The 18,294-nt window shown below is 36.1% G+C and overlaps 1 protein-coding gene across 1 annotated transcript in view; it reads right to left on the reverse strand.

Moving 5' to 3' along the window:
• The window catches only part of LOC145680390 (putative inorganic phosphate cotransporter), a 53,272-nt gene that overhangs the window by 8,172 nt on the left and 26,806 nt on the right, over positions 1 to 18,294 (reverse strand). Inside the window, exons 3-7 of the mRNA XM_081750830.1 lie at positions 16,413 to 16,649; positions 11,135 to 11,222; positions 8,596 to 8,822; positions 5,083 to 5,235; positions 2,311 to 2,443 (exon numbers count right to left, since the gene is read on the reverse strand). Of these exons, the coding sequence (XP_081606956.1) occupies positions 2,311 to 2,443; positions 5,083 to 5,235; positions 8,596 to 8,822; positions 11,135 to 11,222; positions 16,413 to 16,649 (838 nt within the window). The remainder of the gene's footprint in view (positions 1 to 2,310; positions 2,444 to 5,082; positions 5,236 to 8,595; positions 8,823 to 11,134; positions 11,223 to 16,412; positions 16,650 to 18,294) is intronic.

Below are 18,294 nucleotides of genomic sequence, written 5' to 3' on the forward strand. Positions count from 1 at the left end.
TTCGACATAACACGAACATCAAACATGACAGGTAGTAAATTAAGAACGACATTTACAGTGTGTATACCGTATTATCCAACAGGAATCAGTCTTCACATAGGAAAAATACTACCAACAGCTGAGGTAAAACTGTTTTGCAATATGAATTAGAATTTGTACTGAAACACTACTTTAAGTGAAGAAAAAATCGATGATTGTTGCTCGGAACTCGGCGCATAATAAATTTTCTTGATAAATGCCCTTCCCATTTACTGCGTAAGGATATTCACTCACTTAGAGGGGAAAGTTTGTTTATTCACACCGATCATATGAAAGGTACCAAGTTGTAATGGTCAAACTGCGGCCCGACAATATGTTTCATCAGACTCACGAATAAACATAAAAAATACACAATCTTTTAAAATTTAACTCCATGTATAAAAGAAAAAAAATCTAGCTGACCATCACACTTTAAGATTAATGTTAATTATGAAAATATTTTCTTTAACCTTTTGGTTACCAAGCTGATTTTGCATTTCTTAGAAAATTGAAGATTCAATTGAGTTACGATCAAATGTTCGTAGGTATCTCACGCCCTAATTAATTATGAAACAAGAAGTTGGGAAGTTAGCAAAACACAACGAGGTTCAGTAAATTTATGACTTATGCACATTCAGTGAATTATCATCTCAAAACTTTTTTTTGCTGATGATGACAATTTGGTTACGTAAGTTACAGACCCAATTGATGAGATATTGCGAAGAATAATTGTGTAGTTATGATAAATTCGAATAAGGCAAAGGAATCTGAAAGTTGTGTACGGTATAAATCATATCAGGTAACCAAGAAAGTTCGTGCAGTTTTTGAGAACCGTTACTTTCGTCGGGTTAGTGTGACAAATTGAGTCTGATGACGTCATATTTTTACATTCCTTTCAAACCTTATTCAGTAGAGAGTTGTTCAATATATCGCACGTTTCGCTATCAGTTTTGTAGGAAGCGCAACCTTCGAAATTACACATCGTTGGAAAGGGAGATTTTGAGCCCTATTTGCTTTACAGATGGGGGCGCGGAGGCTCAGTGGTAGAGCGTTCACCTCCGGTGCTTGGGGTCTCTGGTTCGATCCCAGCTCGCGCCGGTGGATTTTGTGGTGGACAAACACCGTGCTCGTGGATTTTCTCGGGGTTCTCCCGTTTCCTCCCACTTTCTTTATTCCACCATCTCATTCATTTCTCATAATCACCGTCTCCTTTAGCCTAACCGGCATAATCGTGGGACGTAAAACTCAAATATTTCATTTAATTTTTGCTTTACAGATACAAACAGAGGCAGCTACAAGAGTATGTTCCGCGTCTGAGGATGCGTCAGTAAGTGAACGGACTGCTCAAAAGTGGTTCAGCCACTTTTCTTCCGGAGACGAGAGCCTTGAAGACAAGCCTCGTGTTGGCCATCCATCCACTCTCAACAAAGAGGAAATCAAGGAGAATCCTCATCAAACCCGGCAGGAGAAACCTTTAAAGTACATCTTCATAACCTTGAGATGACATGGAAGCTAGCAAGTGGGTTCCTGTCAGGGAAACAAGCTTCTACGATTGAACATCTACTTGTCGTTGCTGTCGCGCCATAATAAATCCTCGTTCCTGGACCAAATCTTGAGATGTGACAAAAAATGGATCATGTCTGATAATTGGAAGAGAAAACATCTTGGTCGACTTCTGGTTTGGTCTCATTGATCGATAAACTAGACAGTCACCAAAAGAAGTAATGCTGGTGTTCAGTATTTGGAAGTCAATATCAGAAGTGGAATTACAGCCACATTCAATTAGAGTTACAATTTACTTGCATAGGGCCAAGATAGATACATGTTGATCGTCTTACATTGGAATCTTATTTGGTAGATTTTAATTAAGCGAAACCTAACCTTGCACTGGATCCACATACTGTACTGAACAATGGACTTAACAATTTAACTAATATTTGAAGCTTTATCAGACACAAGATTAGCTTGATTAGTATTTTGTAACTGAAGTATGTTGAGCACTGTTGACCACTGCACAGACCTCAATTGTTTTATTTGTTTAAGGTTTCTAAGTCTATTTGCAGCAATGACACTGTGGCAAGAATATATGTATGACCTGAGTGTGTGAATTCCCACAAGAATCGTATGGAGTTCTTCTGGAACCATTTCAACAGAGGGAGCTCTGATACCACTGGACATTTTCCTTATGAGACCTTTTAGAAACCAATATACTAAAAGAATATTCCATTACGTATTAGCCTCTTCACAAAACCACGATTATAAAATCAGGAAAAAGAAATCAATCATACTTACATATAAAATTAAATAGTTTATACGAAGTAATAACTCTTAAATATCCTTTTGAGCATAACCAGTCGGCTAAACAACTGAAGCCAATACCAAATATCCAAGTCATAAAATATGGCAATGCGGACAACACGCTATTCTACAAAAGAAAGAAGAAAATTACAACAGTCATGATAAGGAATTAAAGATACAAAGCAAAACATGTAATTTTTCATCAAACTAATAAATACCATTCATGAGACAAAAAGTAGTTTTCTACGAATTAACGAATTTAGTTACAAATTGACGTGCATGTAAACCATGAATATACAAGATATCAGGTTGTCTAAAAATTATTGAGTCATTTGCGCACGAGATGGAGTTAGTGTCCCAAATCTCAGCTTATATGAGTTGCAGTGAGTCAGACCTAACATCACTTGCCAGGTGAATGTTGAAGCTAGTATACGATGTGCAAAAAATGTTGGAAATCTTATAATTACACGTAAGGTACCGCGCTGTGAAGATACATGAACTTTCCGCAAAACTGCGCTACATTTTACAATTTTATTTCGATAAAGGCGCAAATGCTGTGCAGCCCTATGAAGAAATTTGTGCTGTCTGTGGACAGGATACGTTATCAAAAGCACCAGCGACAAGATAGTTTCGTCGCTTTAGTTCTGAAAATTTCGGCGCCCAAGATGCTTCTCGCAGCGAGTGACCAATCACAGCAAAAATAGATGATATTCTGGCGAAAGTCTAGTAAGACCGGCATGTAATCAGTCGTGACATCACCAACGACCTAAAGATCCCCTAAATAATAACCCTACTGACCAGTTTACAGCTCCAATTACCTTTTCTAATATTGACACCAATTAAAATCTGCCTGTGCCTCTTTGCAGTCTAGCGATTAACGCGCACACTTTGTGGACGCGTCCCGTAATCCGGTCTCTGGTCATAGTGCTAAACCTGGGACAGAAGTCCTATAGTAATTCGGACCACTTGAAAACTAAAATTAAATCTTCAATGGTGAAACGAGAATGTAGGAGGAAAGGGAGAACTCCGAAACTTCTACGGACATGATTGAGTCCGCTACAAACGAACTTGGCTTGGAATCGAATCAGGGACCCCTAAAACCTGAGGTGAGCAATCTTTTGCTGAGCAGTAATATAATGTTTCTTCGGATTCTCTTGAAACTGTACTGTAACTTCGATGTTACAATAAGACGATGCACTGCAATTTTTCTTTTTCCTCTTCTTTCCTTACACTACACCTTATCATGTTTTTCGGAATACAATCTTTTTGGTTCAAAAGATCCAATATATTTCAATCAAAAATTTTCTTGTAGACCTTATATCTGGAGAACTACATACAGTGTAGCCAAACTCAAAGTATCACTTAACTCAGTATGATGTGTTCTTTCCGTTTAAAAAAATTTTTTAAAAAAAACTCGATTTTGGGGCCGTTCAAAAATTTTGTGACCCTGATCCAAAAATTAATTATTGGCCAAGATCGCAATCTTCATTTTTTTGGATTATTCCTAAAATTCTTGTTTATTGTTCTTGTCGATTTCTTTTCTTCTTAATTATCTACATTATTATGTCATCTGTTCTACTTTTGCTAACAATCTCATTGCTTGCTTAATTGCGTTCCAGTTAGCCTATTTTCTGTAATCATATATACATACAATGTAAAATATAATATACTTACATGATTTTTCCCTCTGAGAACATGCTACGAAAACTAGCAAATAAACTATGTAGGCGCTTTCAATCATCCTGAACGTTCTGATGTCGGAATGCGGAGGAAACAACTATCTATGATATTATGAGTAAAGTTGTTCAGATATTTTTTAGGCATTATACACCGTGTTTAAAAAAGAATTACCTGATTTTGGACGGTAATAATTACGGAACATGGGAGGTGTCGGCAACGAAATAAATGTTGTTTGAATGGGCGTGGCCTAGTTTCAGAAAATTGCCGTTAGATGTCAGTCAATGCATCTTCTCGGTTTGCAGTCAGTCAGAAGTAAGATGGCGTCCGCTCAACAGAAGGAGTTTTGTGTGCTGCAGCTTGCAAAGACTGAGTCAGTGATTTCGGACCAGCGTGCTTTTCGTCGGCGTTTCGGCATTGATCCACTTGCGCACCAAAACATTCGTTGTTGGTATCGCTAATCTGAAGAGACAGGATGTCTGTGCAAAGGTAAGCGTTCAGGTCGACCTCGCTGATCTAAGTTTATGACGAATTTAGCTATCATCTAGTTGTTTGTGCTGCTCCTGGTAGACACACAGAACATTTGTAATAGCATAGCTAAAACCAAGATTTTGTGAGTATTTTACAGTTTATCCCATTTTTATAGTTTTTTTTTTTTTTTTATCAATACATATGGACTTTTAAAATCAGGTCATTCCTTTTTAAATACCCTGTACATACTAATTAATGATTTGATAAATACATATTTACAGCTTTGCGTTGTTTTCGATTTTTGTTTGTTAATTTTTACCTTAGAGATTTTTTTGACTGATTGTAGGAAAAAAAAGAGTCCATCTCTGTCCACCTGATATTTTAAAGTTGTCCGTATACATAAAAATATCAGATGTACAGAAATTGACTTAATTTTCTCCACTTATCCAGAAACTCTCTCATTTAAAGATTAACAAACAAAAATTCAAAATAACACTAAACTGTAGCTATGCATTCAATAATTCAATAATTAGCACATTATTACAACAATACATTCTTCAAAATGATTATTTAAAAAAGAAAAAACATTAAAATTAATTAATATCTAAGTTAAAATACCTGTTTAATATCGAAATGAAGAATATTTTTCATATAAGTTGGCAATTCCATTAAAATTGTGTAAAACAACCAGGATTGACCGCACTGGGTAACTAGAATCGCCCACATGGGTAAGGAAGTGAGTATTGCTTTCCAAGGCGTTGGTATATTTTTCTGAAATGAGTAAGACTCATTATAGAACAATGTTTGCGATATCATCAACAGATATAATAGTAAAACACAATATTATTTTAAATATTAAAGTGTATTTCAACCCTTAGACACAATACGAAACAGAACAGAAAGTTAATAAACAGAATAGAAGTTTGGATGTTTGGCTTATTTAAACCAGAGTATCATGCTTACTAACATTCAATACAGTATCATAGCTTGACACAGATTTACCAAATGTATTTTATTTAATTACCAACTTTCAACATCAAAGAAATTCACAAAAGACAAAGATACAATACAACCACTCGTATCAAGACAGCCAACTATTGGATTCGAACCCGATATTTCCTGATTACAAACTAAGAACGTTAACAGTTAGTCTACGCCCACTCGGTAAACTAGTGTAATAATCACATCGGTCCACATTATTCTTAACACCTACTTTGTAGATCGGAAGTAATCACCACGAATTAAAGACAGAACCAACGAAAATCACAGGCACTTAGCACTATCAATCTTTCTTACATAACTAACTGGTATAGTCTTATGACACTCAACAAGCGAAACTCCATATGATACGTTCTAGGAGAGTCATTTGAAAAGTTAATATTTTTTTTGTTTACCTTTAGTTTGTTCGTAGGGTTTTTATCCTTGTATAAAAGTATTATAGTTTCTGGAAACGAAGCCTGATTCATTCGTTTGCTTCACTCCTCTCTGTATTTCTGGGTTATATCGCCTTGGGCATTTGGTTACTAACTTCCACACACTACAATTCCACTTGTCACTTGCTGTAATGGACATTCGCGTTTTTAGAATTGCCTTGTACGTTGTTCTGAACAGGAAGTGTTGAATTGTTTAACACTTCAGCAAATGTTTTCGTCTTGTTGTTAGTTCACAATAGTCCATTCAACTTGATATTTTCTTCTTTAACAGATATCACTTCTGCCTTCAGTGCATTATTTTTCACTGATATAACGTAACATAATTAACACTTGACACAGTTTATTTATCACCTCACCACAGCATGAAGAGCAGTTCTGTCTATTATTACTTAAGAAAGAATCTGATTTGCCTTTTCAGTCGTAATTTTCACTTAACTCAGCCTCAGAATTCACAGTTTGGCCTCCTTTCCGAAATCTAATATGCTTCATTACTGTGGGAGTAATGGTTGTATTGTCATTTTGGCATTTATACGTTGATATATCACTCACCAAACACATCTTATACTCAATGCGTCCAAATTTTAGGCAATTAAGCTTACTAATATTAGTTGCTTACCAAAAAACGGCTTGAGATACAATCAACACGTGTCCTCAGTCGGCACCATCTTGAATTATATAATAATAATAATAATAATAATAATAATAATAATAATAATAATAATAATAATAATAATAATAATAATAATAATAATAATAGAGTGCTGCAATTCCATAACAATAATTATATGTAACTTCTATTGTTGTCTACTGGCTTACACAAGGCTGCAAAGTTGAATTAACGGAAAATGGCTCATAATAATAACGTACTCGGTTTGGAATTAGTGCTGTTATTTGTGGGTCATTCCGACAACTTTTCAAGTGGTTCTAATATTTAATAAAATTCCAACTGACCAAAGCAGTATATATATATACATTAAGAGTATATATATATCTGTGTTCAGTTTCGGCTATGTAGCATAGCCTTTCTCAGACATACTATCTCTATGTTACATAGCCCAAAACTGTAACACGCATATATATTCTTAAAATATAGAAAATGCTTTGGCCAGTTGGAGATTTATTAGCAATCTTGAATTTTCCAAAGCTGCAATGAATAATATACAAGGTCCTAATATACGCAAAGTTTCGGATATTCCTCTTCTACTTGAACATGCTCCCAATAAATGAGAACAGAAAGTCTCTAAAAACGGATAATAAAGAAGAATAAAAGAAAGTAGCATATTTTTAATGAGGTACAGAGGTTTTTGCTGAAAAAGAAGTATTTGCAAAGGTAACATGAGCCGTGAATTAATCACCCTTAGTCAAATTTAATATTAGGACAGCCTAACCACTTTTCAATTTTGGAATATTCCCATTGAAAATTATAATCTGAACCAAAAAATATCAGTTAAACAGAATGACATTTAAGACACATAGCAGTCCAGTGCTCAATTTCCCTGCTAAGCATTTGGAGATTCAATAAGAAAAAGCAAAACTCACATGAATGTCTTATTTCTCAAGTCAACGTCCGTAAAAATATCTTTGTATAGTAGAGTGCCAAAAACCCGGCCTAATGTAGACCGAAAGGTGGCCGAATTTGTGAAAATACCGGGTTATCGGGAATGGGGTTAAAAAAGAGTACGTACGAGTTGCTTGAGAATACAATCGAGAATACACTGCCCAATCTCCCGTAGACAAAGGAAAAGTACGTACTTTATGAAGGCATAGAGTCTTTACTATACATGGAAATGAAAATTAATGAATACACACTGTACAGTAATTTATCTGAACAAGACAGACCTCAGAAAAACGCTTGAAGGGTCTGCGAGTGAGGACTTTCCGCCATGCCACAACGTGTCCGAGTTATCCGGACTGCTGGGTTATCGAGTGCCGAGTTTTTGGGACTCTACTGTATCGAACTAAAGTGTAGCGTCAAATTACCAGGGACTCTACTGTATCGAACTAAAGTGTAGCGTCAAATTACCAGGGACTCTACTGTATTGAACTAAAGTGTAGCGTCAAATTACCAGGGACTCTACTGTATTGAACTAAAGTGTAGCGTCAAATTACCAGGGACTCTACTGTATCGAACTAAAGTGTAGCGTCAAATTACCAGGGACTCTACTGTATTGAACTAAAGTGTAGCGTCAAATTACCAGGGACTCTACTGTATTGAACTAAAGTGTAGCGTCAAATTACCAGGGACTCTACTGTATTGAACTAAAGTGTAGCGTCAAATTACCAGGGACTCTACTGTATCGAACTAAAGTGTAGCGTCAAATTACCAGGGACTCTACTGTATTGAACTAAAGTGTAGCGTCAAATTACCAGGGACTCTACTGTATTGAACTAAAGTGTAGCGTCAAATTACCAGGGACTCTACTGTATCGAACTAAAGTGTAGCGTCAAATTACCAGCGGGAACTCCTCTTTAAACGCAACAATGTTCCGACTCGAGTTAAGTTTTGTTTGGATGCGACAACGAATCACATACGTCACGCTGTTCACGCACCGATACTACAAATTGTAAGGTTTAAAAACATATTGCATAGATGTCCCAGCCAGTCTTGAAATCTACATTATGACTACGGATTGGTTATTCATTTGGAATTACACAATATGAACATGTACATCTCAAAAAACAACAGAAGCAGACTTACTTTGTTTTTATCTTCCTGCCCCAGTGTACTTTGAATATATAGCTTTTCTTCACGTGATATTCTGGGATGTTTATCGGGAGAATCATATACCAAAAACATCCATCCAATAAACCAGATTACACCAAGTCCACCGAATATATAAAACGCTAAGGGCCAGCCTCCAAGGAATGACAAGTCACATAGATAACCGGAGATAGGTAATGAAATAAGAGTTCCAAAATTTGCACCTAGAAACGAAAGAATGAAAGAAAGAAAAAAAAAATGAAACGTACAAAAGCATGGGCAGATAAATCCAAAATATACACAATACTGTTATTATGTATTTTAATAGAATTATGTGTGTTCCGGTCTGCACTTATTATATTTTAAGAAATATACAGTGTTGCACCTAATATAAACGACTATCAGAAAATGTTAACATTACATTACAAATAATATAGCTTAAAATAGTACTGATTTTTTTATTTTTTTATTATTATTTTTTTTTAAATGTCTATCTGTTGTCTATATTGTTCTAGGAGATAAAAAAGGGACAAAACAGGATAAGAAATAAGAGCAACATAAAAAGAACAAGACTTGACAATTAACTTGATTATAAAGAAAGGTGAATAGCTAACAACTTGGTTCTACTATCCCACTATGATGGATCATTAGCAAATATTCTTTAGCCCTAAGGTACTGACTACAGGATCATACCATCACATCCATTTAACTATCGGAGCACATGAAGAAGAGGGAAGGAGGGGCTTTCACAACAGTACAATTTTACTGAATTACAACATTGAACTTGAGATAAGATTTAATGCAATTTCATTTATAGTAAAACTTAGGAATTAAAAAAAAAAAAAAAAACTCAAATATATGTAAGCTATATATGTTTTAAGTAAAACTGCATTTAGACTCCTAGTCAAAATTTTAAAATCCATCTAATAGAACACCACAAGAAGAACTGTCAAAAGTCTTATCTTCAGCGGCACTAATACCGCACACACCATACGGTTGTATAGTTTCAACGACAAATCTCCATCACCATCAGTCGAGATGAGGAAACTTAAGCTGCAAAACACCTCATATAAGTGCAGGTTTTTCATCTATTTTAACAGTTTATTTTTAGTCCCAAAAAGTTGTAAATAATAGGGATGGCCACAAAGTTCCGGTTCCTCCGGTGAAACACTTCGTGACAACATGGCTGATCACGCAAGGACAGGATTTTTACCAGAAGGGAATCTTAGAACTCATCCCACGATGCGACAAGTGTCTTAACCGATACGGAGACTATGTCGAAAAATAACCTAAGGTATGTAATATCTACCGGCTGTATTGGTTGTATGAAATAATATATACACGTTCCACTGCGTGTTTCGTAACTTTACTTTCTGTTCACCCCTCGTAATACGTTACTGTAGTTCGAAAGTTTATTTCCTGTAACAATCTGGAATGATGTCAGGGACTAAAACAGAAGCTTAAGTAGTTCGGTTGGAACCCAGCACCTATTTATGTTTGATATAAGATATGTCCAAATAGAATTGCGACAGACTTTACCAAGAATCAAAATTAGTCAATCATTTCATTCAGGATTGCAAAAGACCAAATAACACCATACATCATGCAATCAACAACAATCACTGAAAACAAGGCTACAATTGTTAGTACAATTATATCTACAAATTACTGACATTTAACTGTTCTCTTTACCTCACTTAACTAGAGAATAGTCGGTGATTTCTGTAGTCTAAAAGACTTCAAATTATGTCACACATGACTCAAATTGCTTTGACTTACGGCCTGAAATAACATAATTTCACATAGTAAATATTCAGAATAACAGGCACAACAAGTTTTTAGTCACATCTGGTATTGACATTAGACACTTACGGAGAAAACCATTAATTACATTAGACAATTTACAATTTATTTATTTTCGGAAACAAAAAAGAAGGAATCAACATAGCTACTAATGATTTAATTGACAGAAGACTCGCAAAAAGTTTTCAATAGATTTCAAAACGTTTCTGATTTTAACTCGATGATGCCTCTTGTTAATACCTGCAAACTGAATTTTGTTAATTTCTTCTGCTGGATTCTTATTTTTCTTCTAGATTTCATATATTTTATTGTATTTCGTAACATGGTCTGGGCATTAAAAGGTTAATGGAAAAAGGACACCAAATTCCATAAATTGTGAATCTTACAGAAAAGTTCACATGAAGAATGTTTCATTTGATTAAAATCATATTCTGAAAAGGCGATACTTAATAGTGAGTTGCCTCTTTCAATACAGTATTGTAATCGTTCTATTGACAGGAGTTTCTAATATTATCAATTTAGACATCTTTCTATTGATCTAAGTAGTAGGTTCTTAAAATATTACAAATTCAACTTAATATTTGAACTGTGTAACGCAGTAGATTCAGGTGCCAATATTTCCACAGGTTCAGTAATACGATTATTTACAAGATCACATTTTCGAGCGCAACAAACGATACATTTCATTCCTTACTGGAAGAATTTTAAACCCATACATATTTTTTAAACTTACCTGCATAAATATAAGCTGCAAATCTACTTCTCTCTAAAGGTGGTATCCACTGGGCTAACATCGCATGCATGGACGGAAAAGTAACGCCCTGGAAAAAAAAAACTCACTAATCTCTTTCACAAATTTTACAATATACTCGTATTTAAATTATCAATATTACAAAGATCATAAAATTAAGACTGTCTAAATATTCACTGCTACTTGAGTTCAATTTGTTGCAATGTACCAAGAAATACGAAAATTGAAAAAAAGTTCGGGACTCAGTAGCCTAAATGTATGAACAGTGACATCGGGAGTGCGGAGTATTTGATTGCTCCTGCGTCGAGTGTAAGAACAACTTGATTTTCGGCTTGATGTCTGTCGAATCGCTAAAGGGGCACATATCGAACATTTGTAATTGTTAACAAAAACTTTTTGAGTTTTTCTATGTGTGTGAAAAAATTATCGTAATATATACAGTGACAGAGTTATTATAGAGCTATGAAATTGCTCCAATCATTTATAATAACCCGGTATAATAGGATACACACACAGATGAAATTCTGGATTCTCCTTGCTTTGATAGGGATCGCTCCTATTTTTTTCCTGATCCACTTAGCCGAACGGTAACATAAGGGCCATTCCGAAAATCCAAATACGAGAGCGCAGGATGCTTCTGGCTGGCACGCTGAAAGGTGCTTCTGGAGTGAATGACCGGTATTGGGGTTCGCGTTATCAGTGAAATCTTTTGGTTCGCGTTATCAGTGAAATCTACGGTATCAACAACAGTATGTTCCTATTTGAGGTTGGTATGTTGCATTCGTTAATATTGTAAATGCGGCATAGATCATTCAAACTTTAAAAACAGGGAAAAGAAAAAGAAAAATACGTAATCATTTTCCCATCTTGATGATGAAATTTAAAGATATATGAAAACAATAGAAAACTTTTTCCCATCTTGATGATGAAATTTAAAGATATATGAAAACAATAGAAAACTATCATTTTTTACTGTTACCACCGGTAACAGCGGTAATGTGCACTACACGTCCCTGACCACAAAGTACACTTCACAAGAACTGGGATTGAGTCACGGAGCCTACGCATCAGAGATGAGAGCTCAAACATTGAGCCACCGCTGCTTCAACGATTATTCGTTGTTATGTTAGCTTCGAAAATCAATGTCATAAAAGAAAAGAAAATTAAAGTTAGAAAAAAAGAGTTACATAATCATGGATTAGAAAAGCGTTTAATAACAGAAATAGACATGAAAATCAAATTACCACTCGAAACAATTAAATAAGCAAATTAATGTTTTCATTACTCTAACAAACTGTGACCAAACTGGAAAATGAATAAAATAGAAGCTTATGAACAGTGAGAAAATTTCTCAATCTCAACTTATCTTAAAAGTTTACATCAACATAACTAAAAATAAAATAAGTTCAATCAGAGAAAAAAATATTTGTTTCCATTTCATTCTACATAGCTTACACGGAATAATGATTAAGATAGATGCATGTTAAGTTCAGCGATGACAGATTGACAGGCGCTCTTTCCCAATAATCCGAGATTTGGGAACTGTACATATACTGTACGGTATTGGGTAGAGGAGAGGGGGATCAGGAAGGAATACAGGAACAGTCTGACGGACAAACAACAAAGAATTGCGGAGCAGGAGGCATCTAAACCTGTAACCGGGATGCAGGTCAGACAGACGGAAAAGAGAAGCGTGACAAGGCCCCATAGGGTCAGGGCAAGAAAGGAGAAAATATGCGAGATGCACACATGTATGTCAATGCCTATGTGCATCTGCAAATCTGCTTCTCTCCTTCTCTGATCATCTCTTTGATGACATGGCTCACGCTCTCCGCCAGATAACTTCGCTGCTCTCGCCACACACTCTCCCTGACTTACCTGAAGAAGTATGCCATTATGTACGAATGTTCGTCCTCGTCTCTCTCCCATTCCCGTGTGAAACCTAGAACCCTTCTTATACGTTATTTCGACTATTACCTCCACTCAAACCACCGGACATATGCACGAGGTCAAGCCGTGAGGAGTGCGTCTATCAGTCAGTCGTCACATTGTGGTGTGGGTGCCAGCGCTGACTGGTGAGTTTGACGAAAACTAAATGTATCGGTTCGAAATAAAAGTGGCAGTAAATATTCATTCACTACAACAATGTTCCGCTGTTAATTTCTTGTAAACTGCATGAGGTAAATCATACAAAAAATATTCCCTGGCAGTGTGTGAAAAATCCATATCCAATCTTATTTTGCGTTTGCTACGTCATTAAAAAATAATAATGTTACGAATAAACGTAAGCCTGGTTGAATATATTGCGGGTATGGTAGTCGATACAACGTACGAGTAGTAATAAGCGTCAAAAATCTACCTGTAGAAATCTAAGGATAAATATATAATGTTTTTCCAATTGCCTGTTTGCAGGTCGCTCCCACGTACACCTTTCATGTGAAATACGAGCAGACCGACGGAAGTATTTTTTTTTTCTATCTTCGTAAATGTGTATTAGGTGGTTTGTAAGTAGGGAGAAGATTGCTCCTAATAATAGTTACAACATGTGCCAAAATGGTAAGCAATCCGTACGGCGCTTTGACTACTCCTAGCTCCCACAATACTAATAGAAATTGAAAGACGAAAGAATTTTTTTTTTTGGTCTTGTAACATACCTCAAGTCTTCTTGGCGTCACCTATGTTTGTTTGTCGAAGTAGTGGAACAGTGACATGGCTCTGCTAATGGCTTGCTGTTTGGAAACTGATCCAAAGTTCATTGACCCGTTTGCCCGCTTGTTTGGATGTTGGGCTTTTCGTGTTAGATCAGATTACGTTAGCTGTTCTTTTGTTTGTTTGTTTGTTGTTAACCACTTGTCTAGCTACGTTTGTTTTATAAATGTCTCTGATTCATCTGCTCTGTTCTTATATTGTTTACAGGTAGACAAATGGGTCCAAAGATTGTGGTTTTCGCTCTGATGAAAACGTATGCTTCAACTGAATGAGAAATAAACAGATCGGAGATAGTAATGTTCAATCAAACTGTGTCGCTTCCGTCAGAAGACATGGTAGTTGTTGAAGAGGTCAAAGTAATGAATTTATGGGTGATTGTGAAAGCAGTGATGATGAAATGGATTTCAGAGATGACGATGATGTGCAAACGACTTCAGCTTCACAGACTTTGTGGGTTCCACAAACGTTACAAGCTTTTTCATCTAGATCTAACTTGGTTTACTACCCAAAGGGAAAAGTATATGTTCTTGACGGCGAGTATAAAGAGAGAGTGTTCCTTTACTGGACTACTGATTTAAGTAATGGGATTCTCGAAAAGACGAAACTGTTACGAACGAGTTCGAGTTGATCAATACTATGAAAACGTTGGATAAGTACGAGAGGGTCCGTAATGAGCCAAAGCCAACGATCAAAGCGATAAACAAGGCTCTATCATAGAAATTTGAGGAAATGGTGGAAAAGTGCGCTGTAACTCATTACGGCACACTGCGTTTGTGGGTATTACAAAAGAAAACAATAGTTGATCCACACAATCGCCTGAACTTTAAGGTATCGCAATACTGGGTTTTCCAATTCAAGCACCGTAAAAGGATCGTCAGTCATGCAGTAACTCATCGCGTCAGCAAAAATTGGGGATCAAAAGGAGACATACCTGGCAAATGCAGCCGACGATTTCGTAATGGCGATTTGTCAGCTGTTGAATGAAGAACTGTAACCAGAAAATGTGTTGAATGTAGTCCACAGTCCTTTGAAACGGAACTGCTCTCTTACTGGTCCTGTTGTTGTCGTGGCACGGTTGCTATCCGAGCTTCTTTTAGATCCATCAACGAAACTACGAACTCGTATATAATCTTCTCTGTCATCTCAATGGCTGGAAAGATCACGTCCCATGTATCGGAATCCTCCGGATCCTTCCCAGTATCGAAACCCGATGAACCTCCAAACATCATATTCTTTACCAGGAAGTCGGTAAATATGAACAAAGCAGACCTGATAAGATTATATAATTACTGTCTGTGGCCTAGTCTTTGTGACGATCGTTCGAAATTTCTTTTCTTATTTGATTCGTGGTCAGCAACAATTAAATTGATAAAACGCCTCATTCCTCAAGGCTCTACTGGTTTAATCCGGACTCTGGGTGTCCATTTCTTTTCACTGCGTAAGTCGTTCAGCAGATATATCACTTAACACTGGAGAAACACGCCTGACACCGAAACAAGTTTTTACAATTTTAATCGGTTACTTTGTACCAATTTTCTGTGCCATATGATTCATTTCGTTTTTTACAAGCTTGACCGAGGCGCCTAGATTTTGGACTTTACCACGTAACTTCTGTTTTGACTCTATGGTGAACGACAAGTGCTATAAATGTAACACAATTGCATTTGTAAAGTATGCTCAGTGCGAGAAAAGTGTTTGCATACTTATGTTTTCATACCTGATATTCATATTGACTGCCACTAGGCATTTCTTGTTGTTGATTCTCACCTGAGCTGCTTCAAGTAACTATTTCCCATTATATCCGCCCTCTAACTATACAATTCCTGTCTTCTGGACCTTTCTCAGTTTGCATATGAACATTTTATATAGTGGAAGTTCGACATTAATATGCAAATAAGATTTTCCATAGATTACACTGTTCGGTTCAGACCCTTATAACTCCTATACCTGTTGATGTCTGCCGCTCAGATTTCGCATTTCTACTAATTCCGTTCAGTACTTTAAGAATCTATATACCAAATCTAGATCCCTGACTGTGGGTGAGAACGTTTACAAGTGATTTGTCTTGGGTTTCGCTTAAGCTAATTCTATATAAAACTAAACCTTCAACTATCTTTCTTTGTCATTTCATCCAATTTATTTAAACAGAGAATCCCGTTTGATATTTTTCTCCAAAAGAATATGCAGCTGGTAAGCCAATTGAAGTTCTATCAAAGTGGAACTAGTTTCAGGTATTTTATTATTATTATTAACAACAAAAATACAGTTCTTTATTTTTTAGGAAATCCTACAAAACCTATACGTAACTGCCAATTACATTATTTTACGGGAGCTCAATGGTAGAACGTTCAGTTCTAGAGGTTTTCTCAAGATTCTCCAGTTTCCTTCCACATTTTCATTCCATCAAGTATTCTATAATTATTCATTTTCGTTTCTCATCCGCCTCCCTCAGTTTAAAGGGCATGGTCGTGGGACATAAAGTGAAAAAAAAAACTCATATTTTTACCCATATATTTAGTACATAAATATACTAACAACAATGTACTCTTACCTCTCCAAGTCCTGTAAGAATTCTAACAATGATAAATACTGTCTTATCAATATGCGCAGCAATTGGGCTGAGGAAAGTAAATATAGCTGTTATTAATACTCCAATTCCAAATACCAGCTTTCCGCCACAAATTTCCGCAAGTCGACCGCCTGGAATTTGTGTCAAAACATATCCATAGAAAAATGATCCTAATATGATACCTTGAACATCTTCATCCCAGTTAAATTCACCATTAGGCTGAAAGAAATCACACAAATACAGTATATTAGGAGATTAATTTGTCAAGCCATAACATTCCATGTAAACAATATTAATTAATGATGAACTCGAATTTGTTATACCAACACATATGTTAGTACGAAACTTATGTATTATTTATTTATTGAGCAGTTTCTACGCATTTTACGCTAGAACAGTTTCTCAAACATTTTTTTAAGAAAGGGCCACTTTTATTAGAATGTTATACAGATTATCTTACTCTTTGTCTTCTTTAAAAGTGAAAATTATATATATATATATATATTTACGTTTTGAGAAGCCAATATGCTCATATTTTAAAAGCAGTATTATTTGGAATTTCCTTAATTATACTGTGTATCGATATTACTGACAATCCTTTTTGTAAAAAAAATAATTGAGAGCTATCTACAATATTTCATAAAATATCAGTTCTATGAGCGATAGTGAATGACGCTTGCTCACATAATTTAAAAAGTATGTAATTCACTTAAATTTTATTTTTAGTGTATTTTTTCGGACAAATGTTCAAGAATCACAATGGCCGATCTCAAAGTCCACAATTTGAAAAATGCTGCACTAGAACATAGCAAAATAAGGATTAGAAAGTAGATTTCTGGGTTTTCCGCATCTATGGCCATGTTAGCCCGTCACGTATGAAGGATGACGTCTCTCGGCGATCACACTACCCGGGGAATTGAGAGAAAGAAAAGAATGGGGAGGGAAGGAAGCGCCCTGGGCTATCATGTTAGGTACCATCCCGGTATTTGCCTAGTGTGAATGAGAGAAACCCAGGAAAAAACCTCACTCACAAAAAAGTTGGCTGGCCTGAAAAAGTTGTTACACCCTTTCCACCGAGTGTCCCCACCGAGTGTCCCCACCGAGAATCGAACCCGGGACTGCTCGTTCCAAAGGCGAGAGCTACGCGGGGCCACAACATAGCAAAATAAAACGGTAATAAAAGCGAAGTATAAGAAACTTAAGAAACAATAACAATATAACAAAACACAACTTTAAAAAAGTGAACAAGTGCATACAAGTACTCTACAGCTGGATGAATACTATATCTTTACTGAATATCTCTACAACCGATGCTTAGAGAGCCTGCAAGCTCAGTGGCTCAGTGGTAGACCGCTCACTTCTGGTACGTGAAGTTCCTGGTCTGATCCGAGCCCACGCCAAGCGGGATTGTGGTGGACAAACACCATGTGCGTAGGTTTTGTCGGGTGCACTTACTTTTTTTTCTACAATTATCATTCATCTCAGTATCACAATCTCTCTTCGCTTCGGTGTATACCAGTGGGACGCACACACGCAAAAAAAGGAAAACCGTGAACATTGGATGATAAAATGTGATTTATATTTCAAGATTATCATTGTCACAGCTTGCAACAATTTTCCATTCACTGCTGTTTTGAAAAAATGGCCGCCATTTTGAAATTTTACGTTGTATGGCTGCTAAAATATATACAGCTAATTTAGAGTGTCTCCTGCTTCTACTCTAAAAATTTAAATTTAAAAGACCGAAAACTGCGCTTTGTAGCGTGGATACCCGCTACTTAAAAAAAAAAAAAGACCACAATTTTGAAATTTTACGTTGGTATGCCGCCAAAATCTATTCAGGAAATTTAGTATGTCTCGTGCT

The sequence above is a fragment of the Thermobia domestica genome, chromosome 3, assembly GCF_964235325.1.
Source record: "Thermobia domestica chromosome 3, izTheDome1.hap1.1, whole genome shotgun sequence".
Classification (NCBI taxonomy): domain Eukaryota; kingdom Metazoa; phylum Arthropoda; class Insecta; order Zygentoma; family Lepismatidae; genus Thermobia; species Thermobia domestica.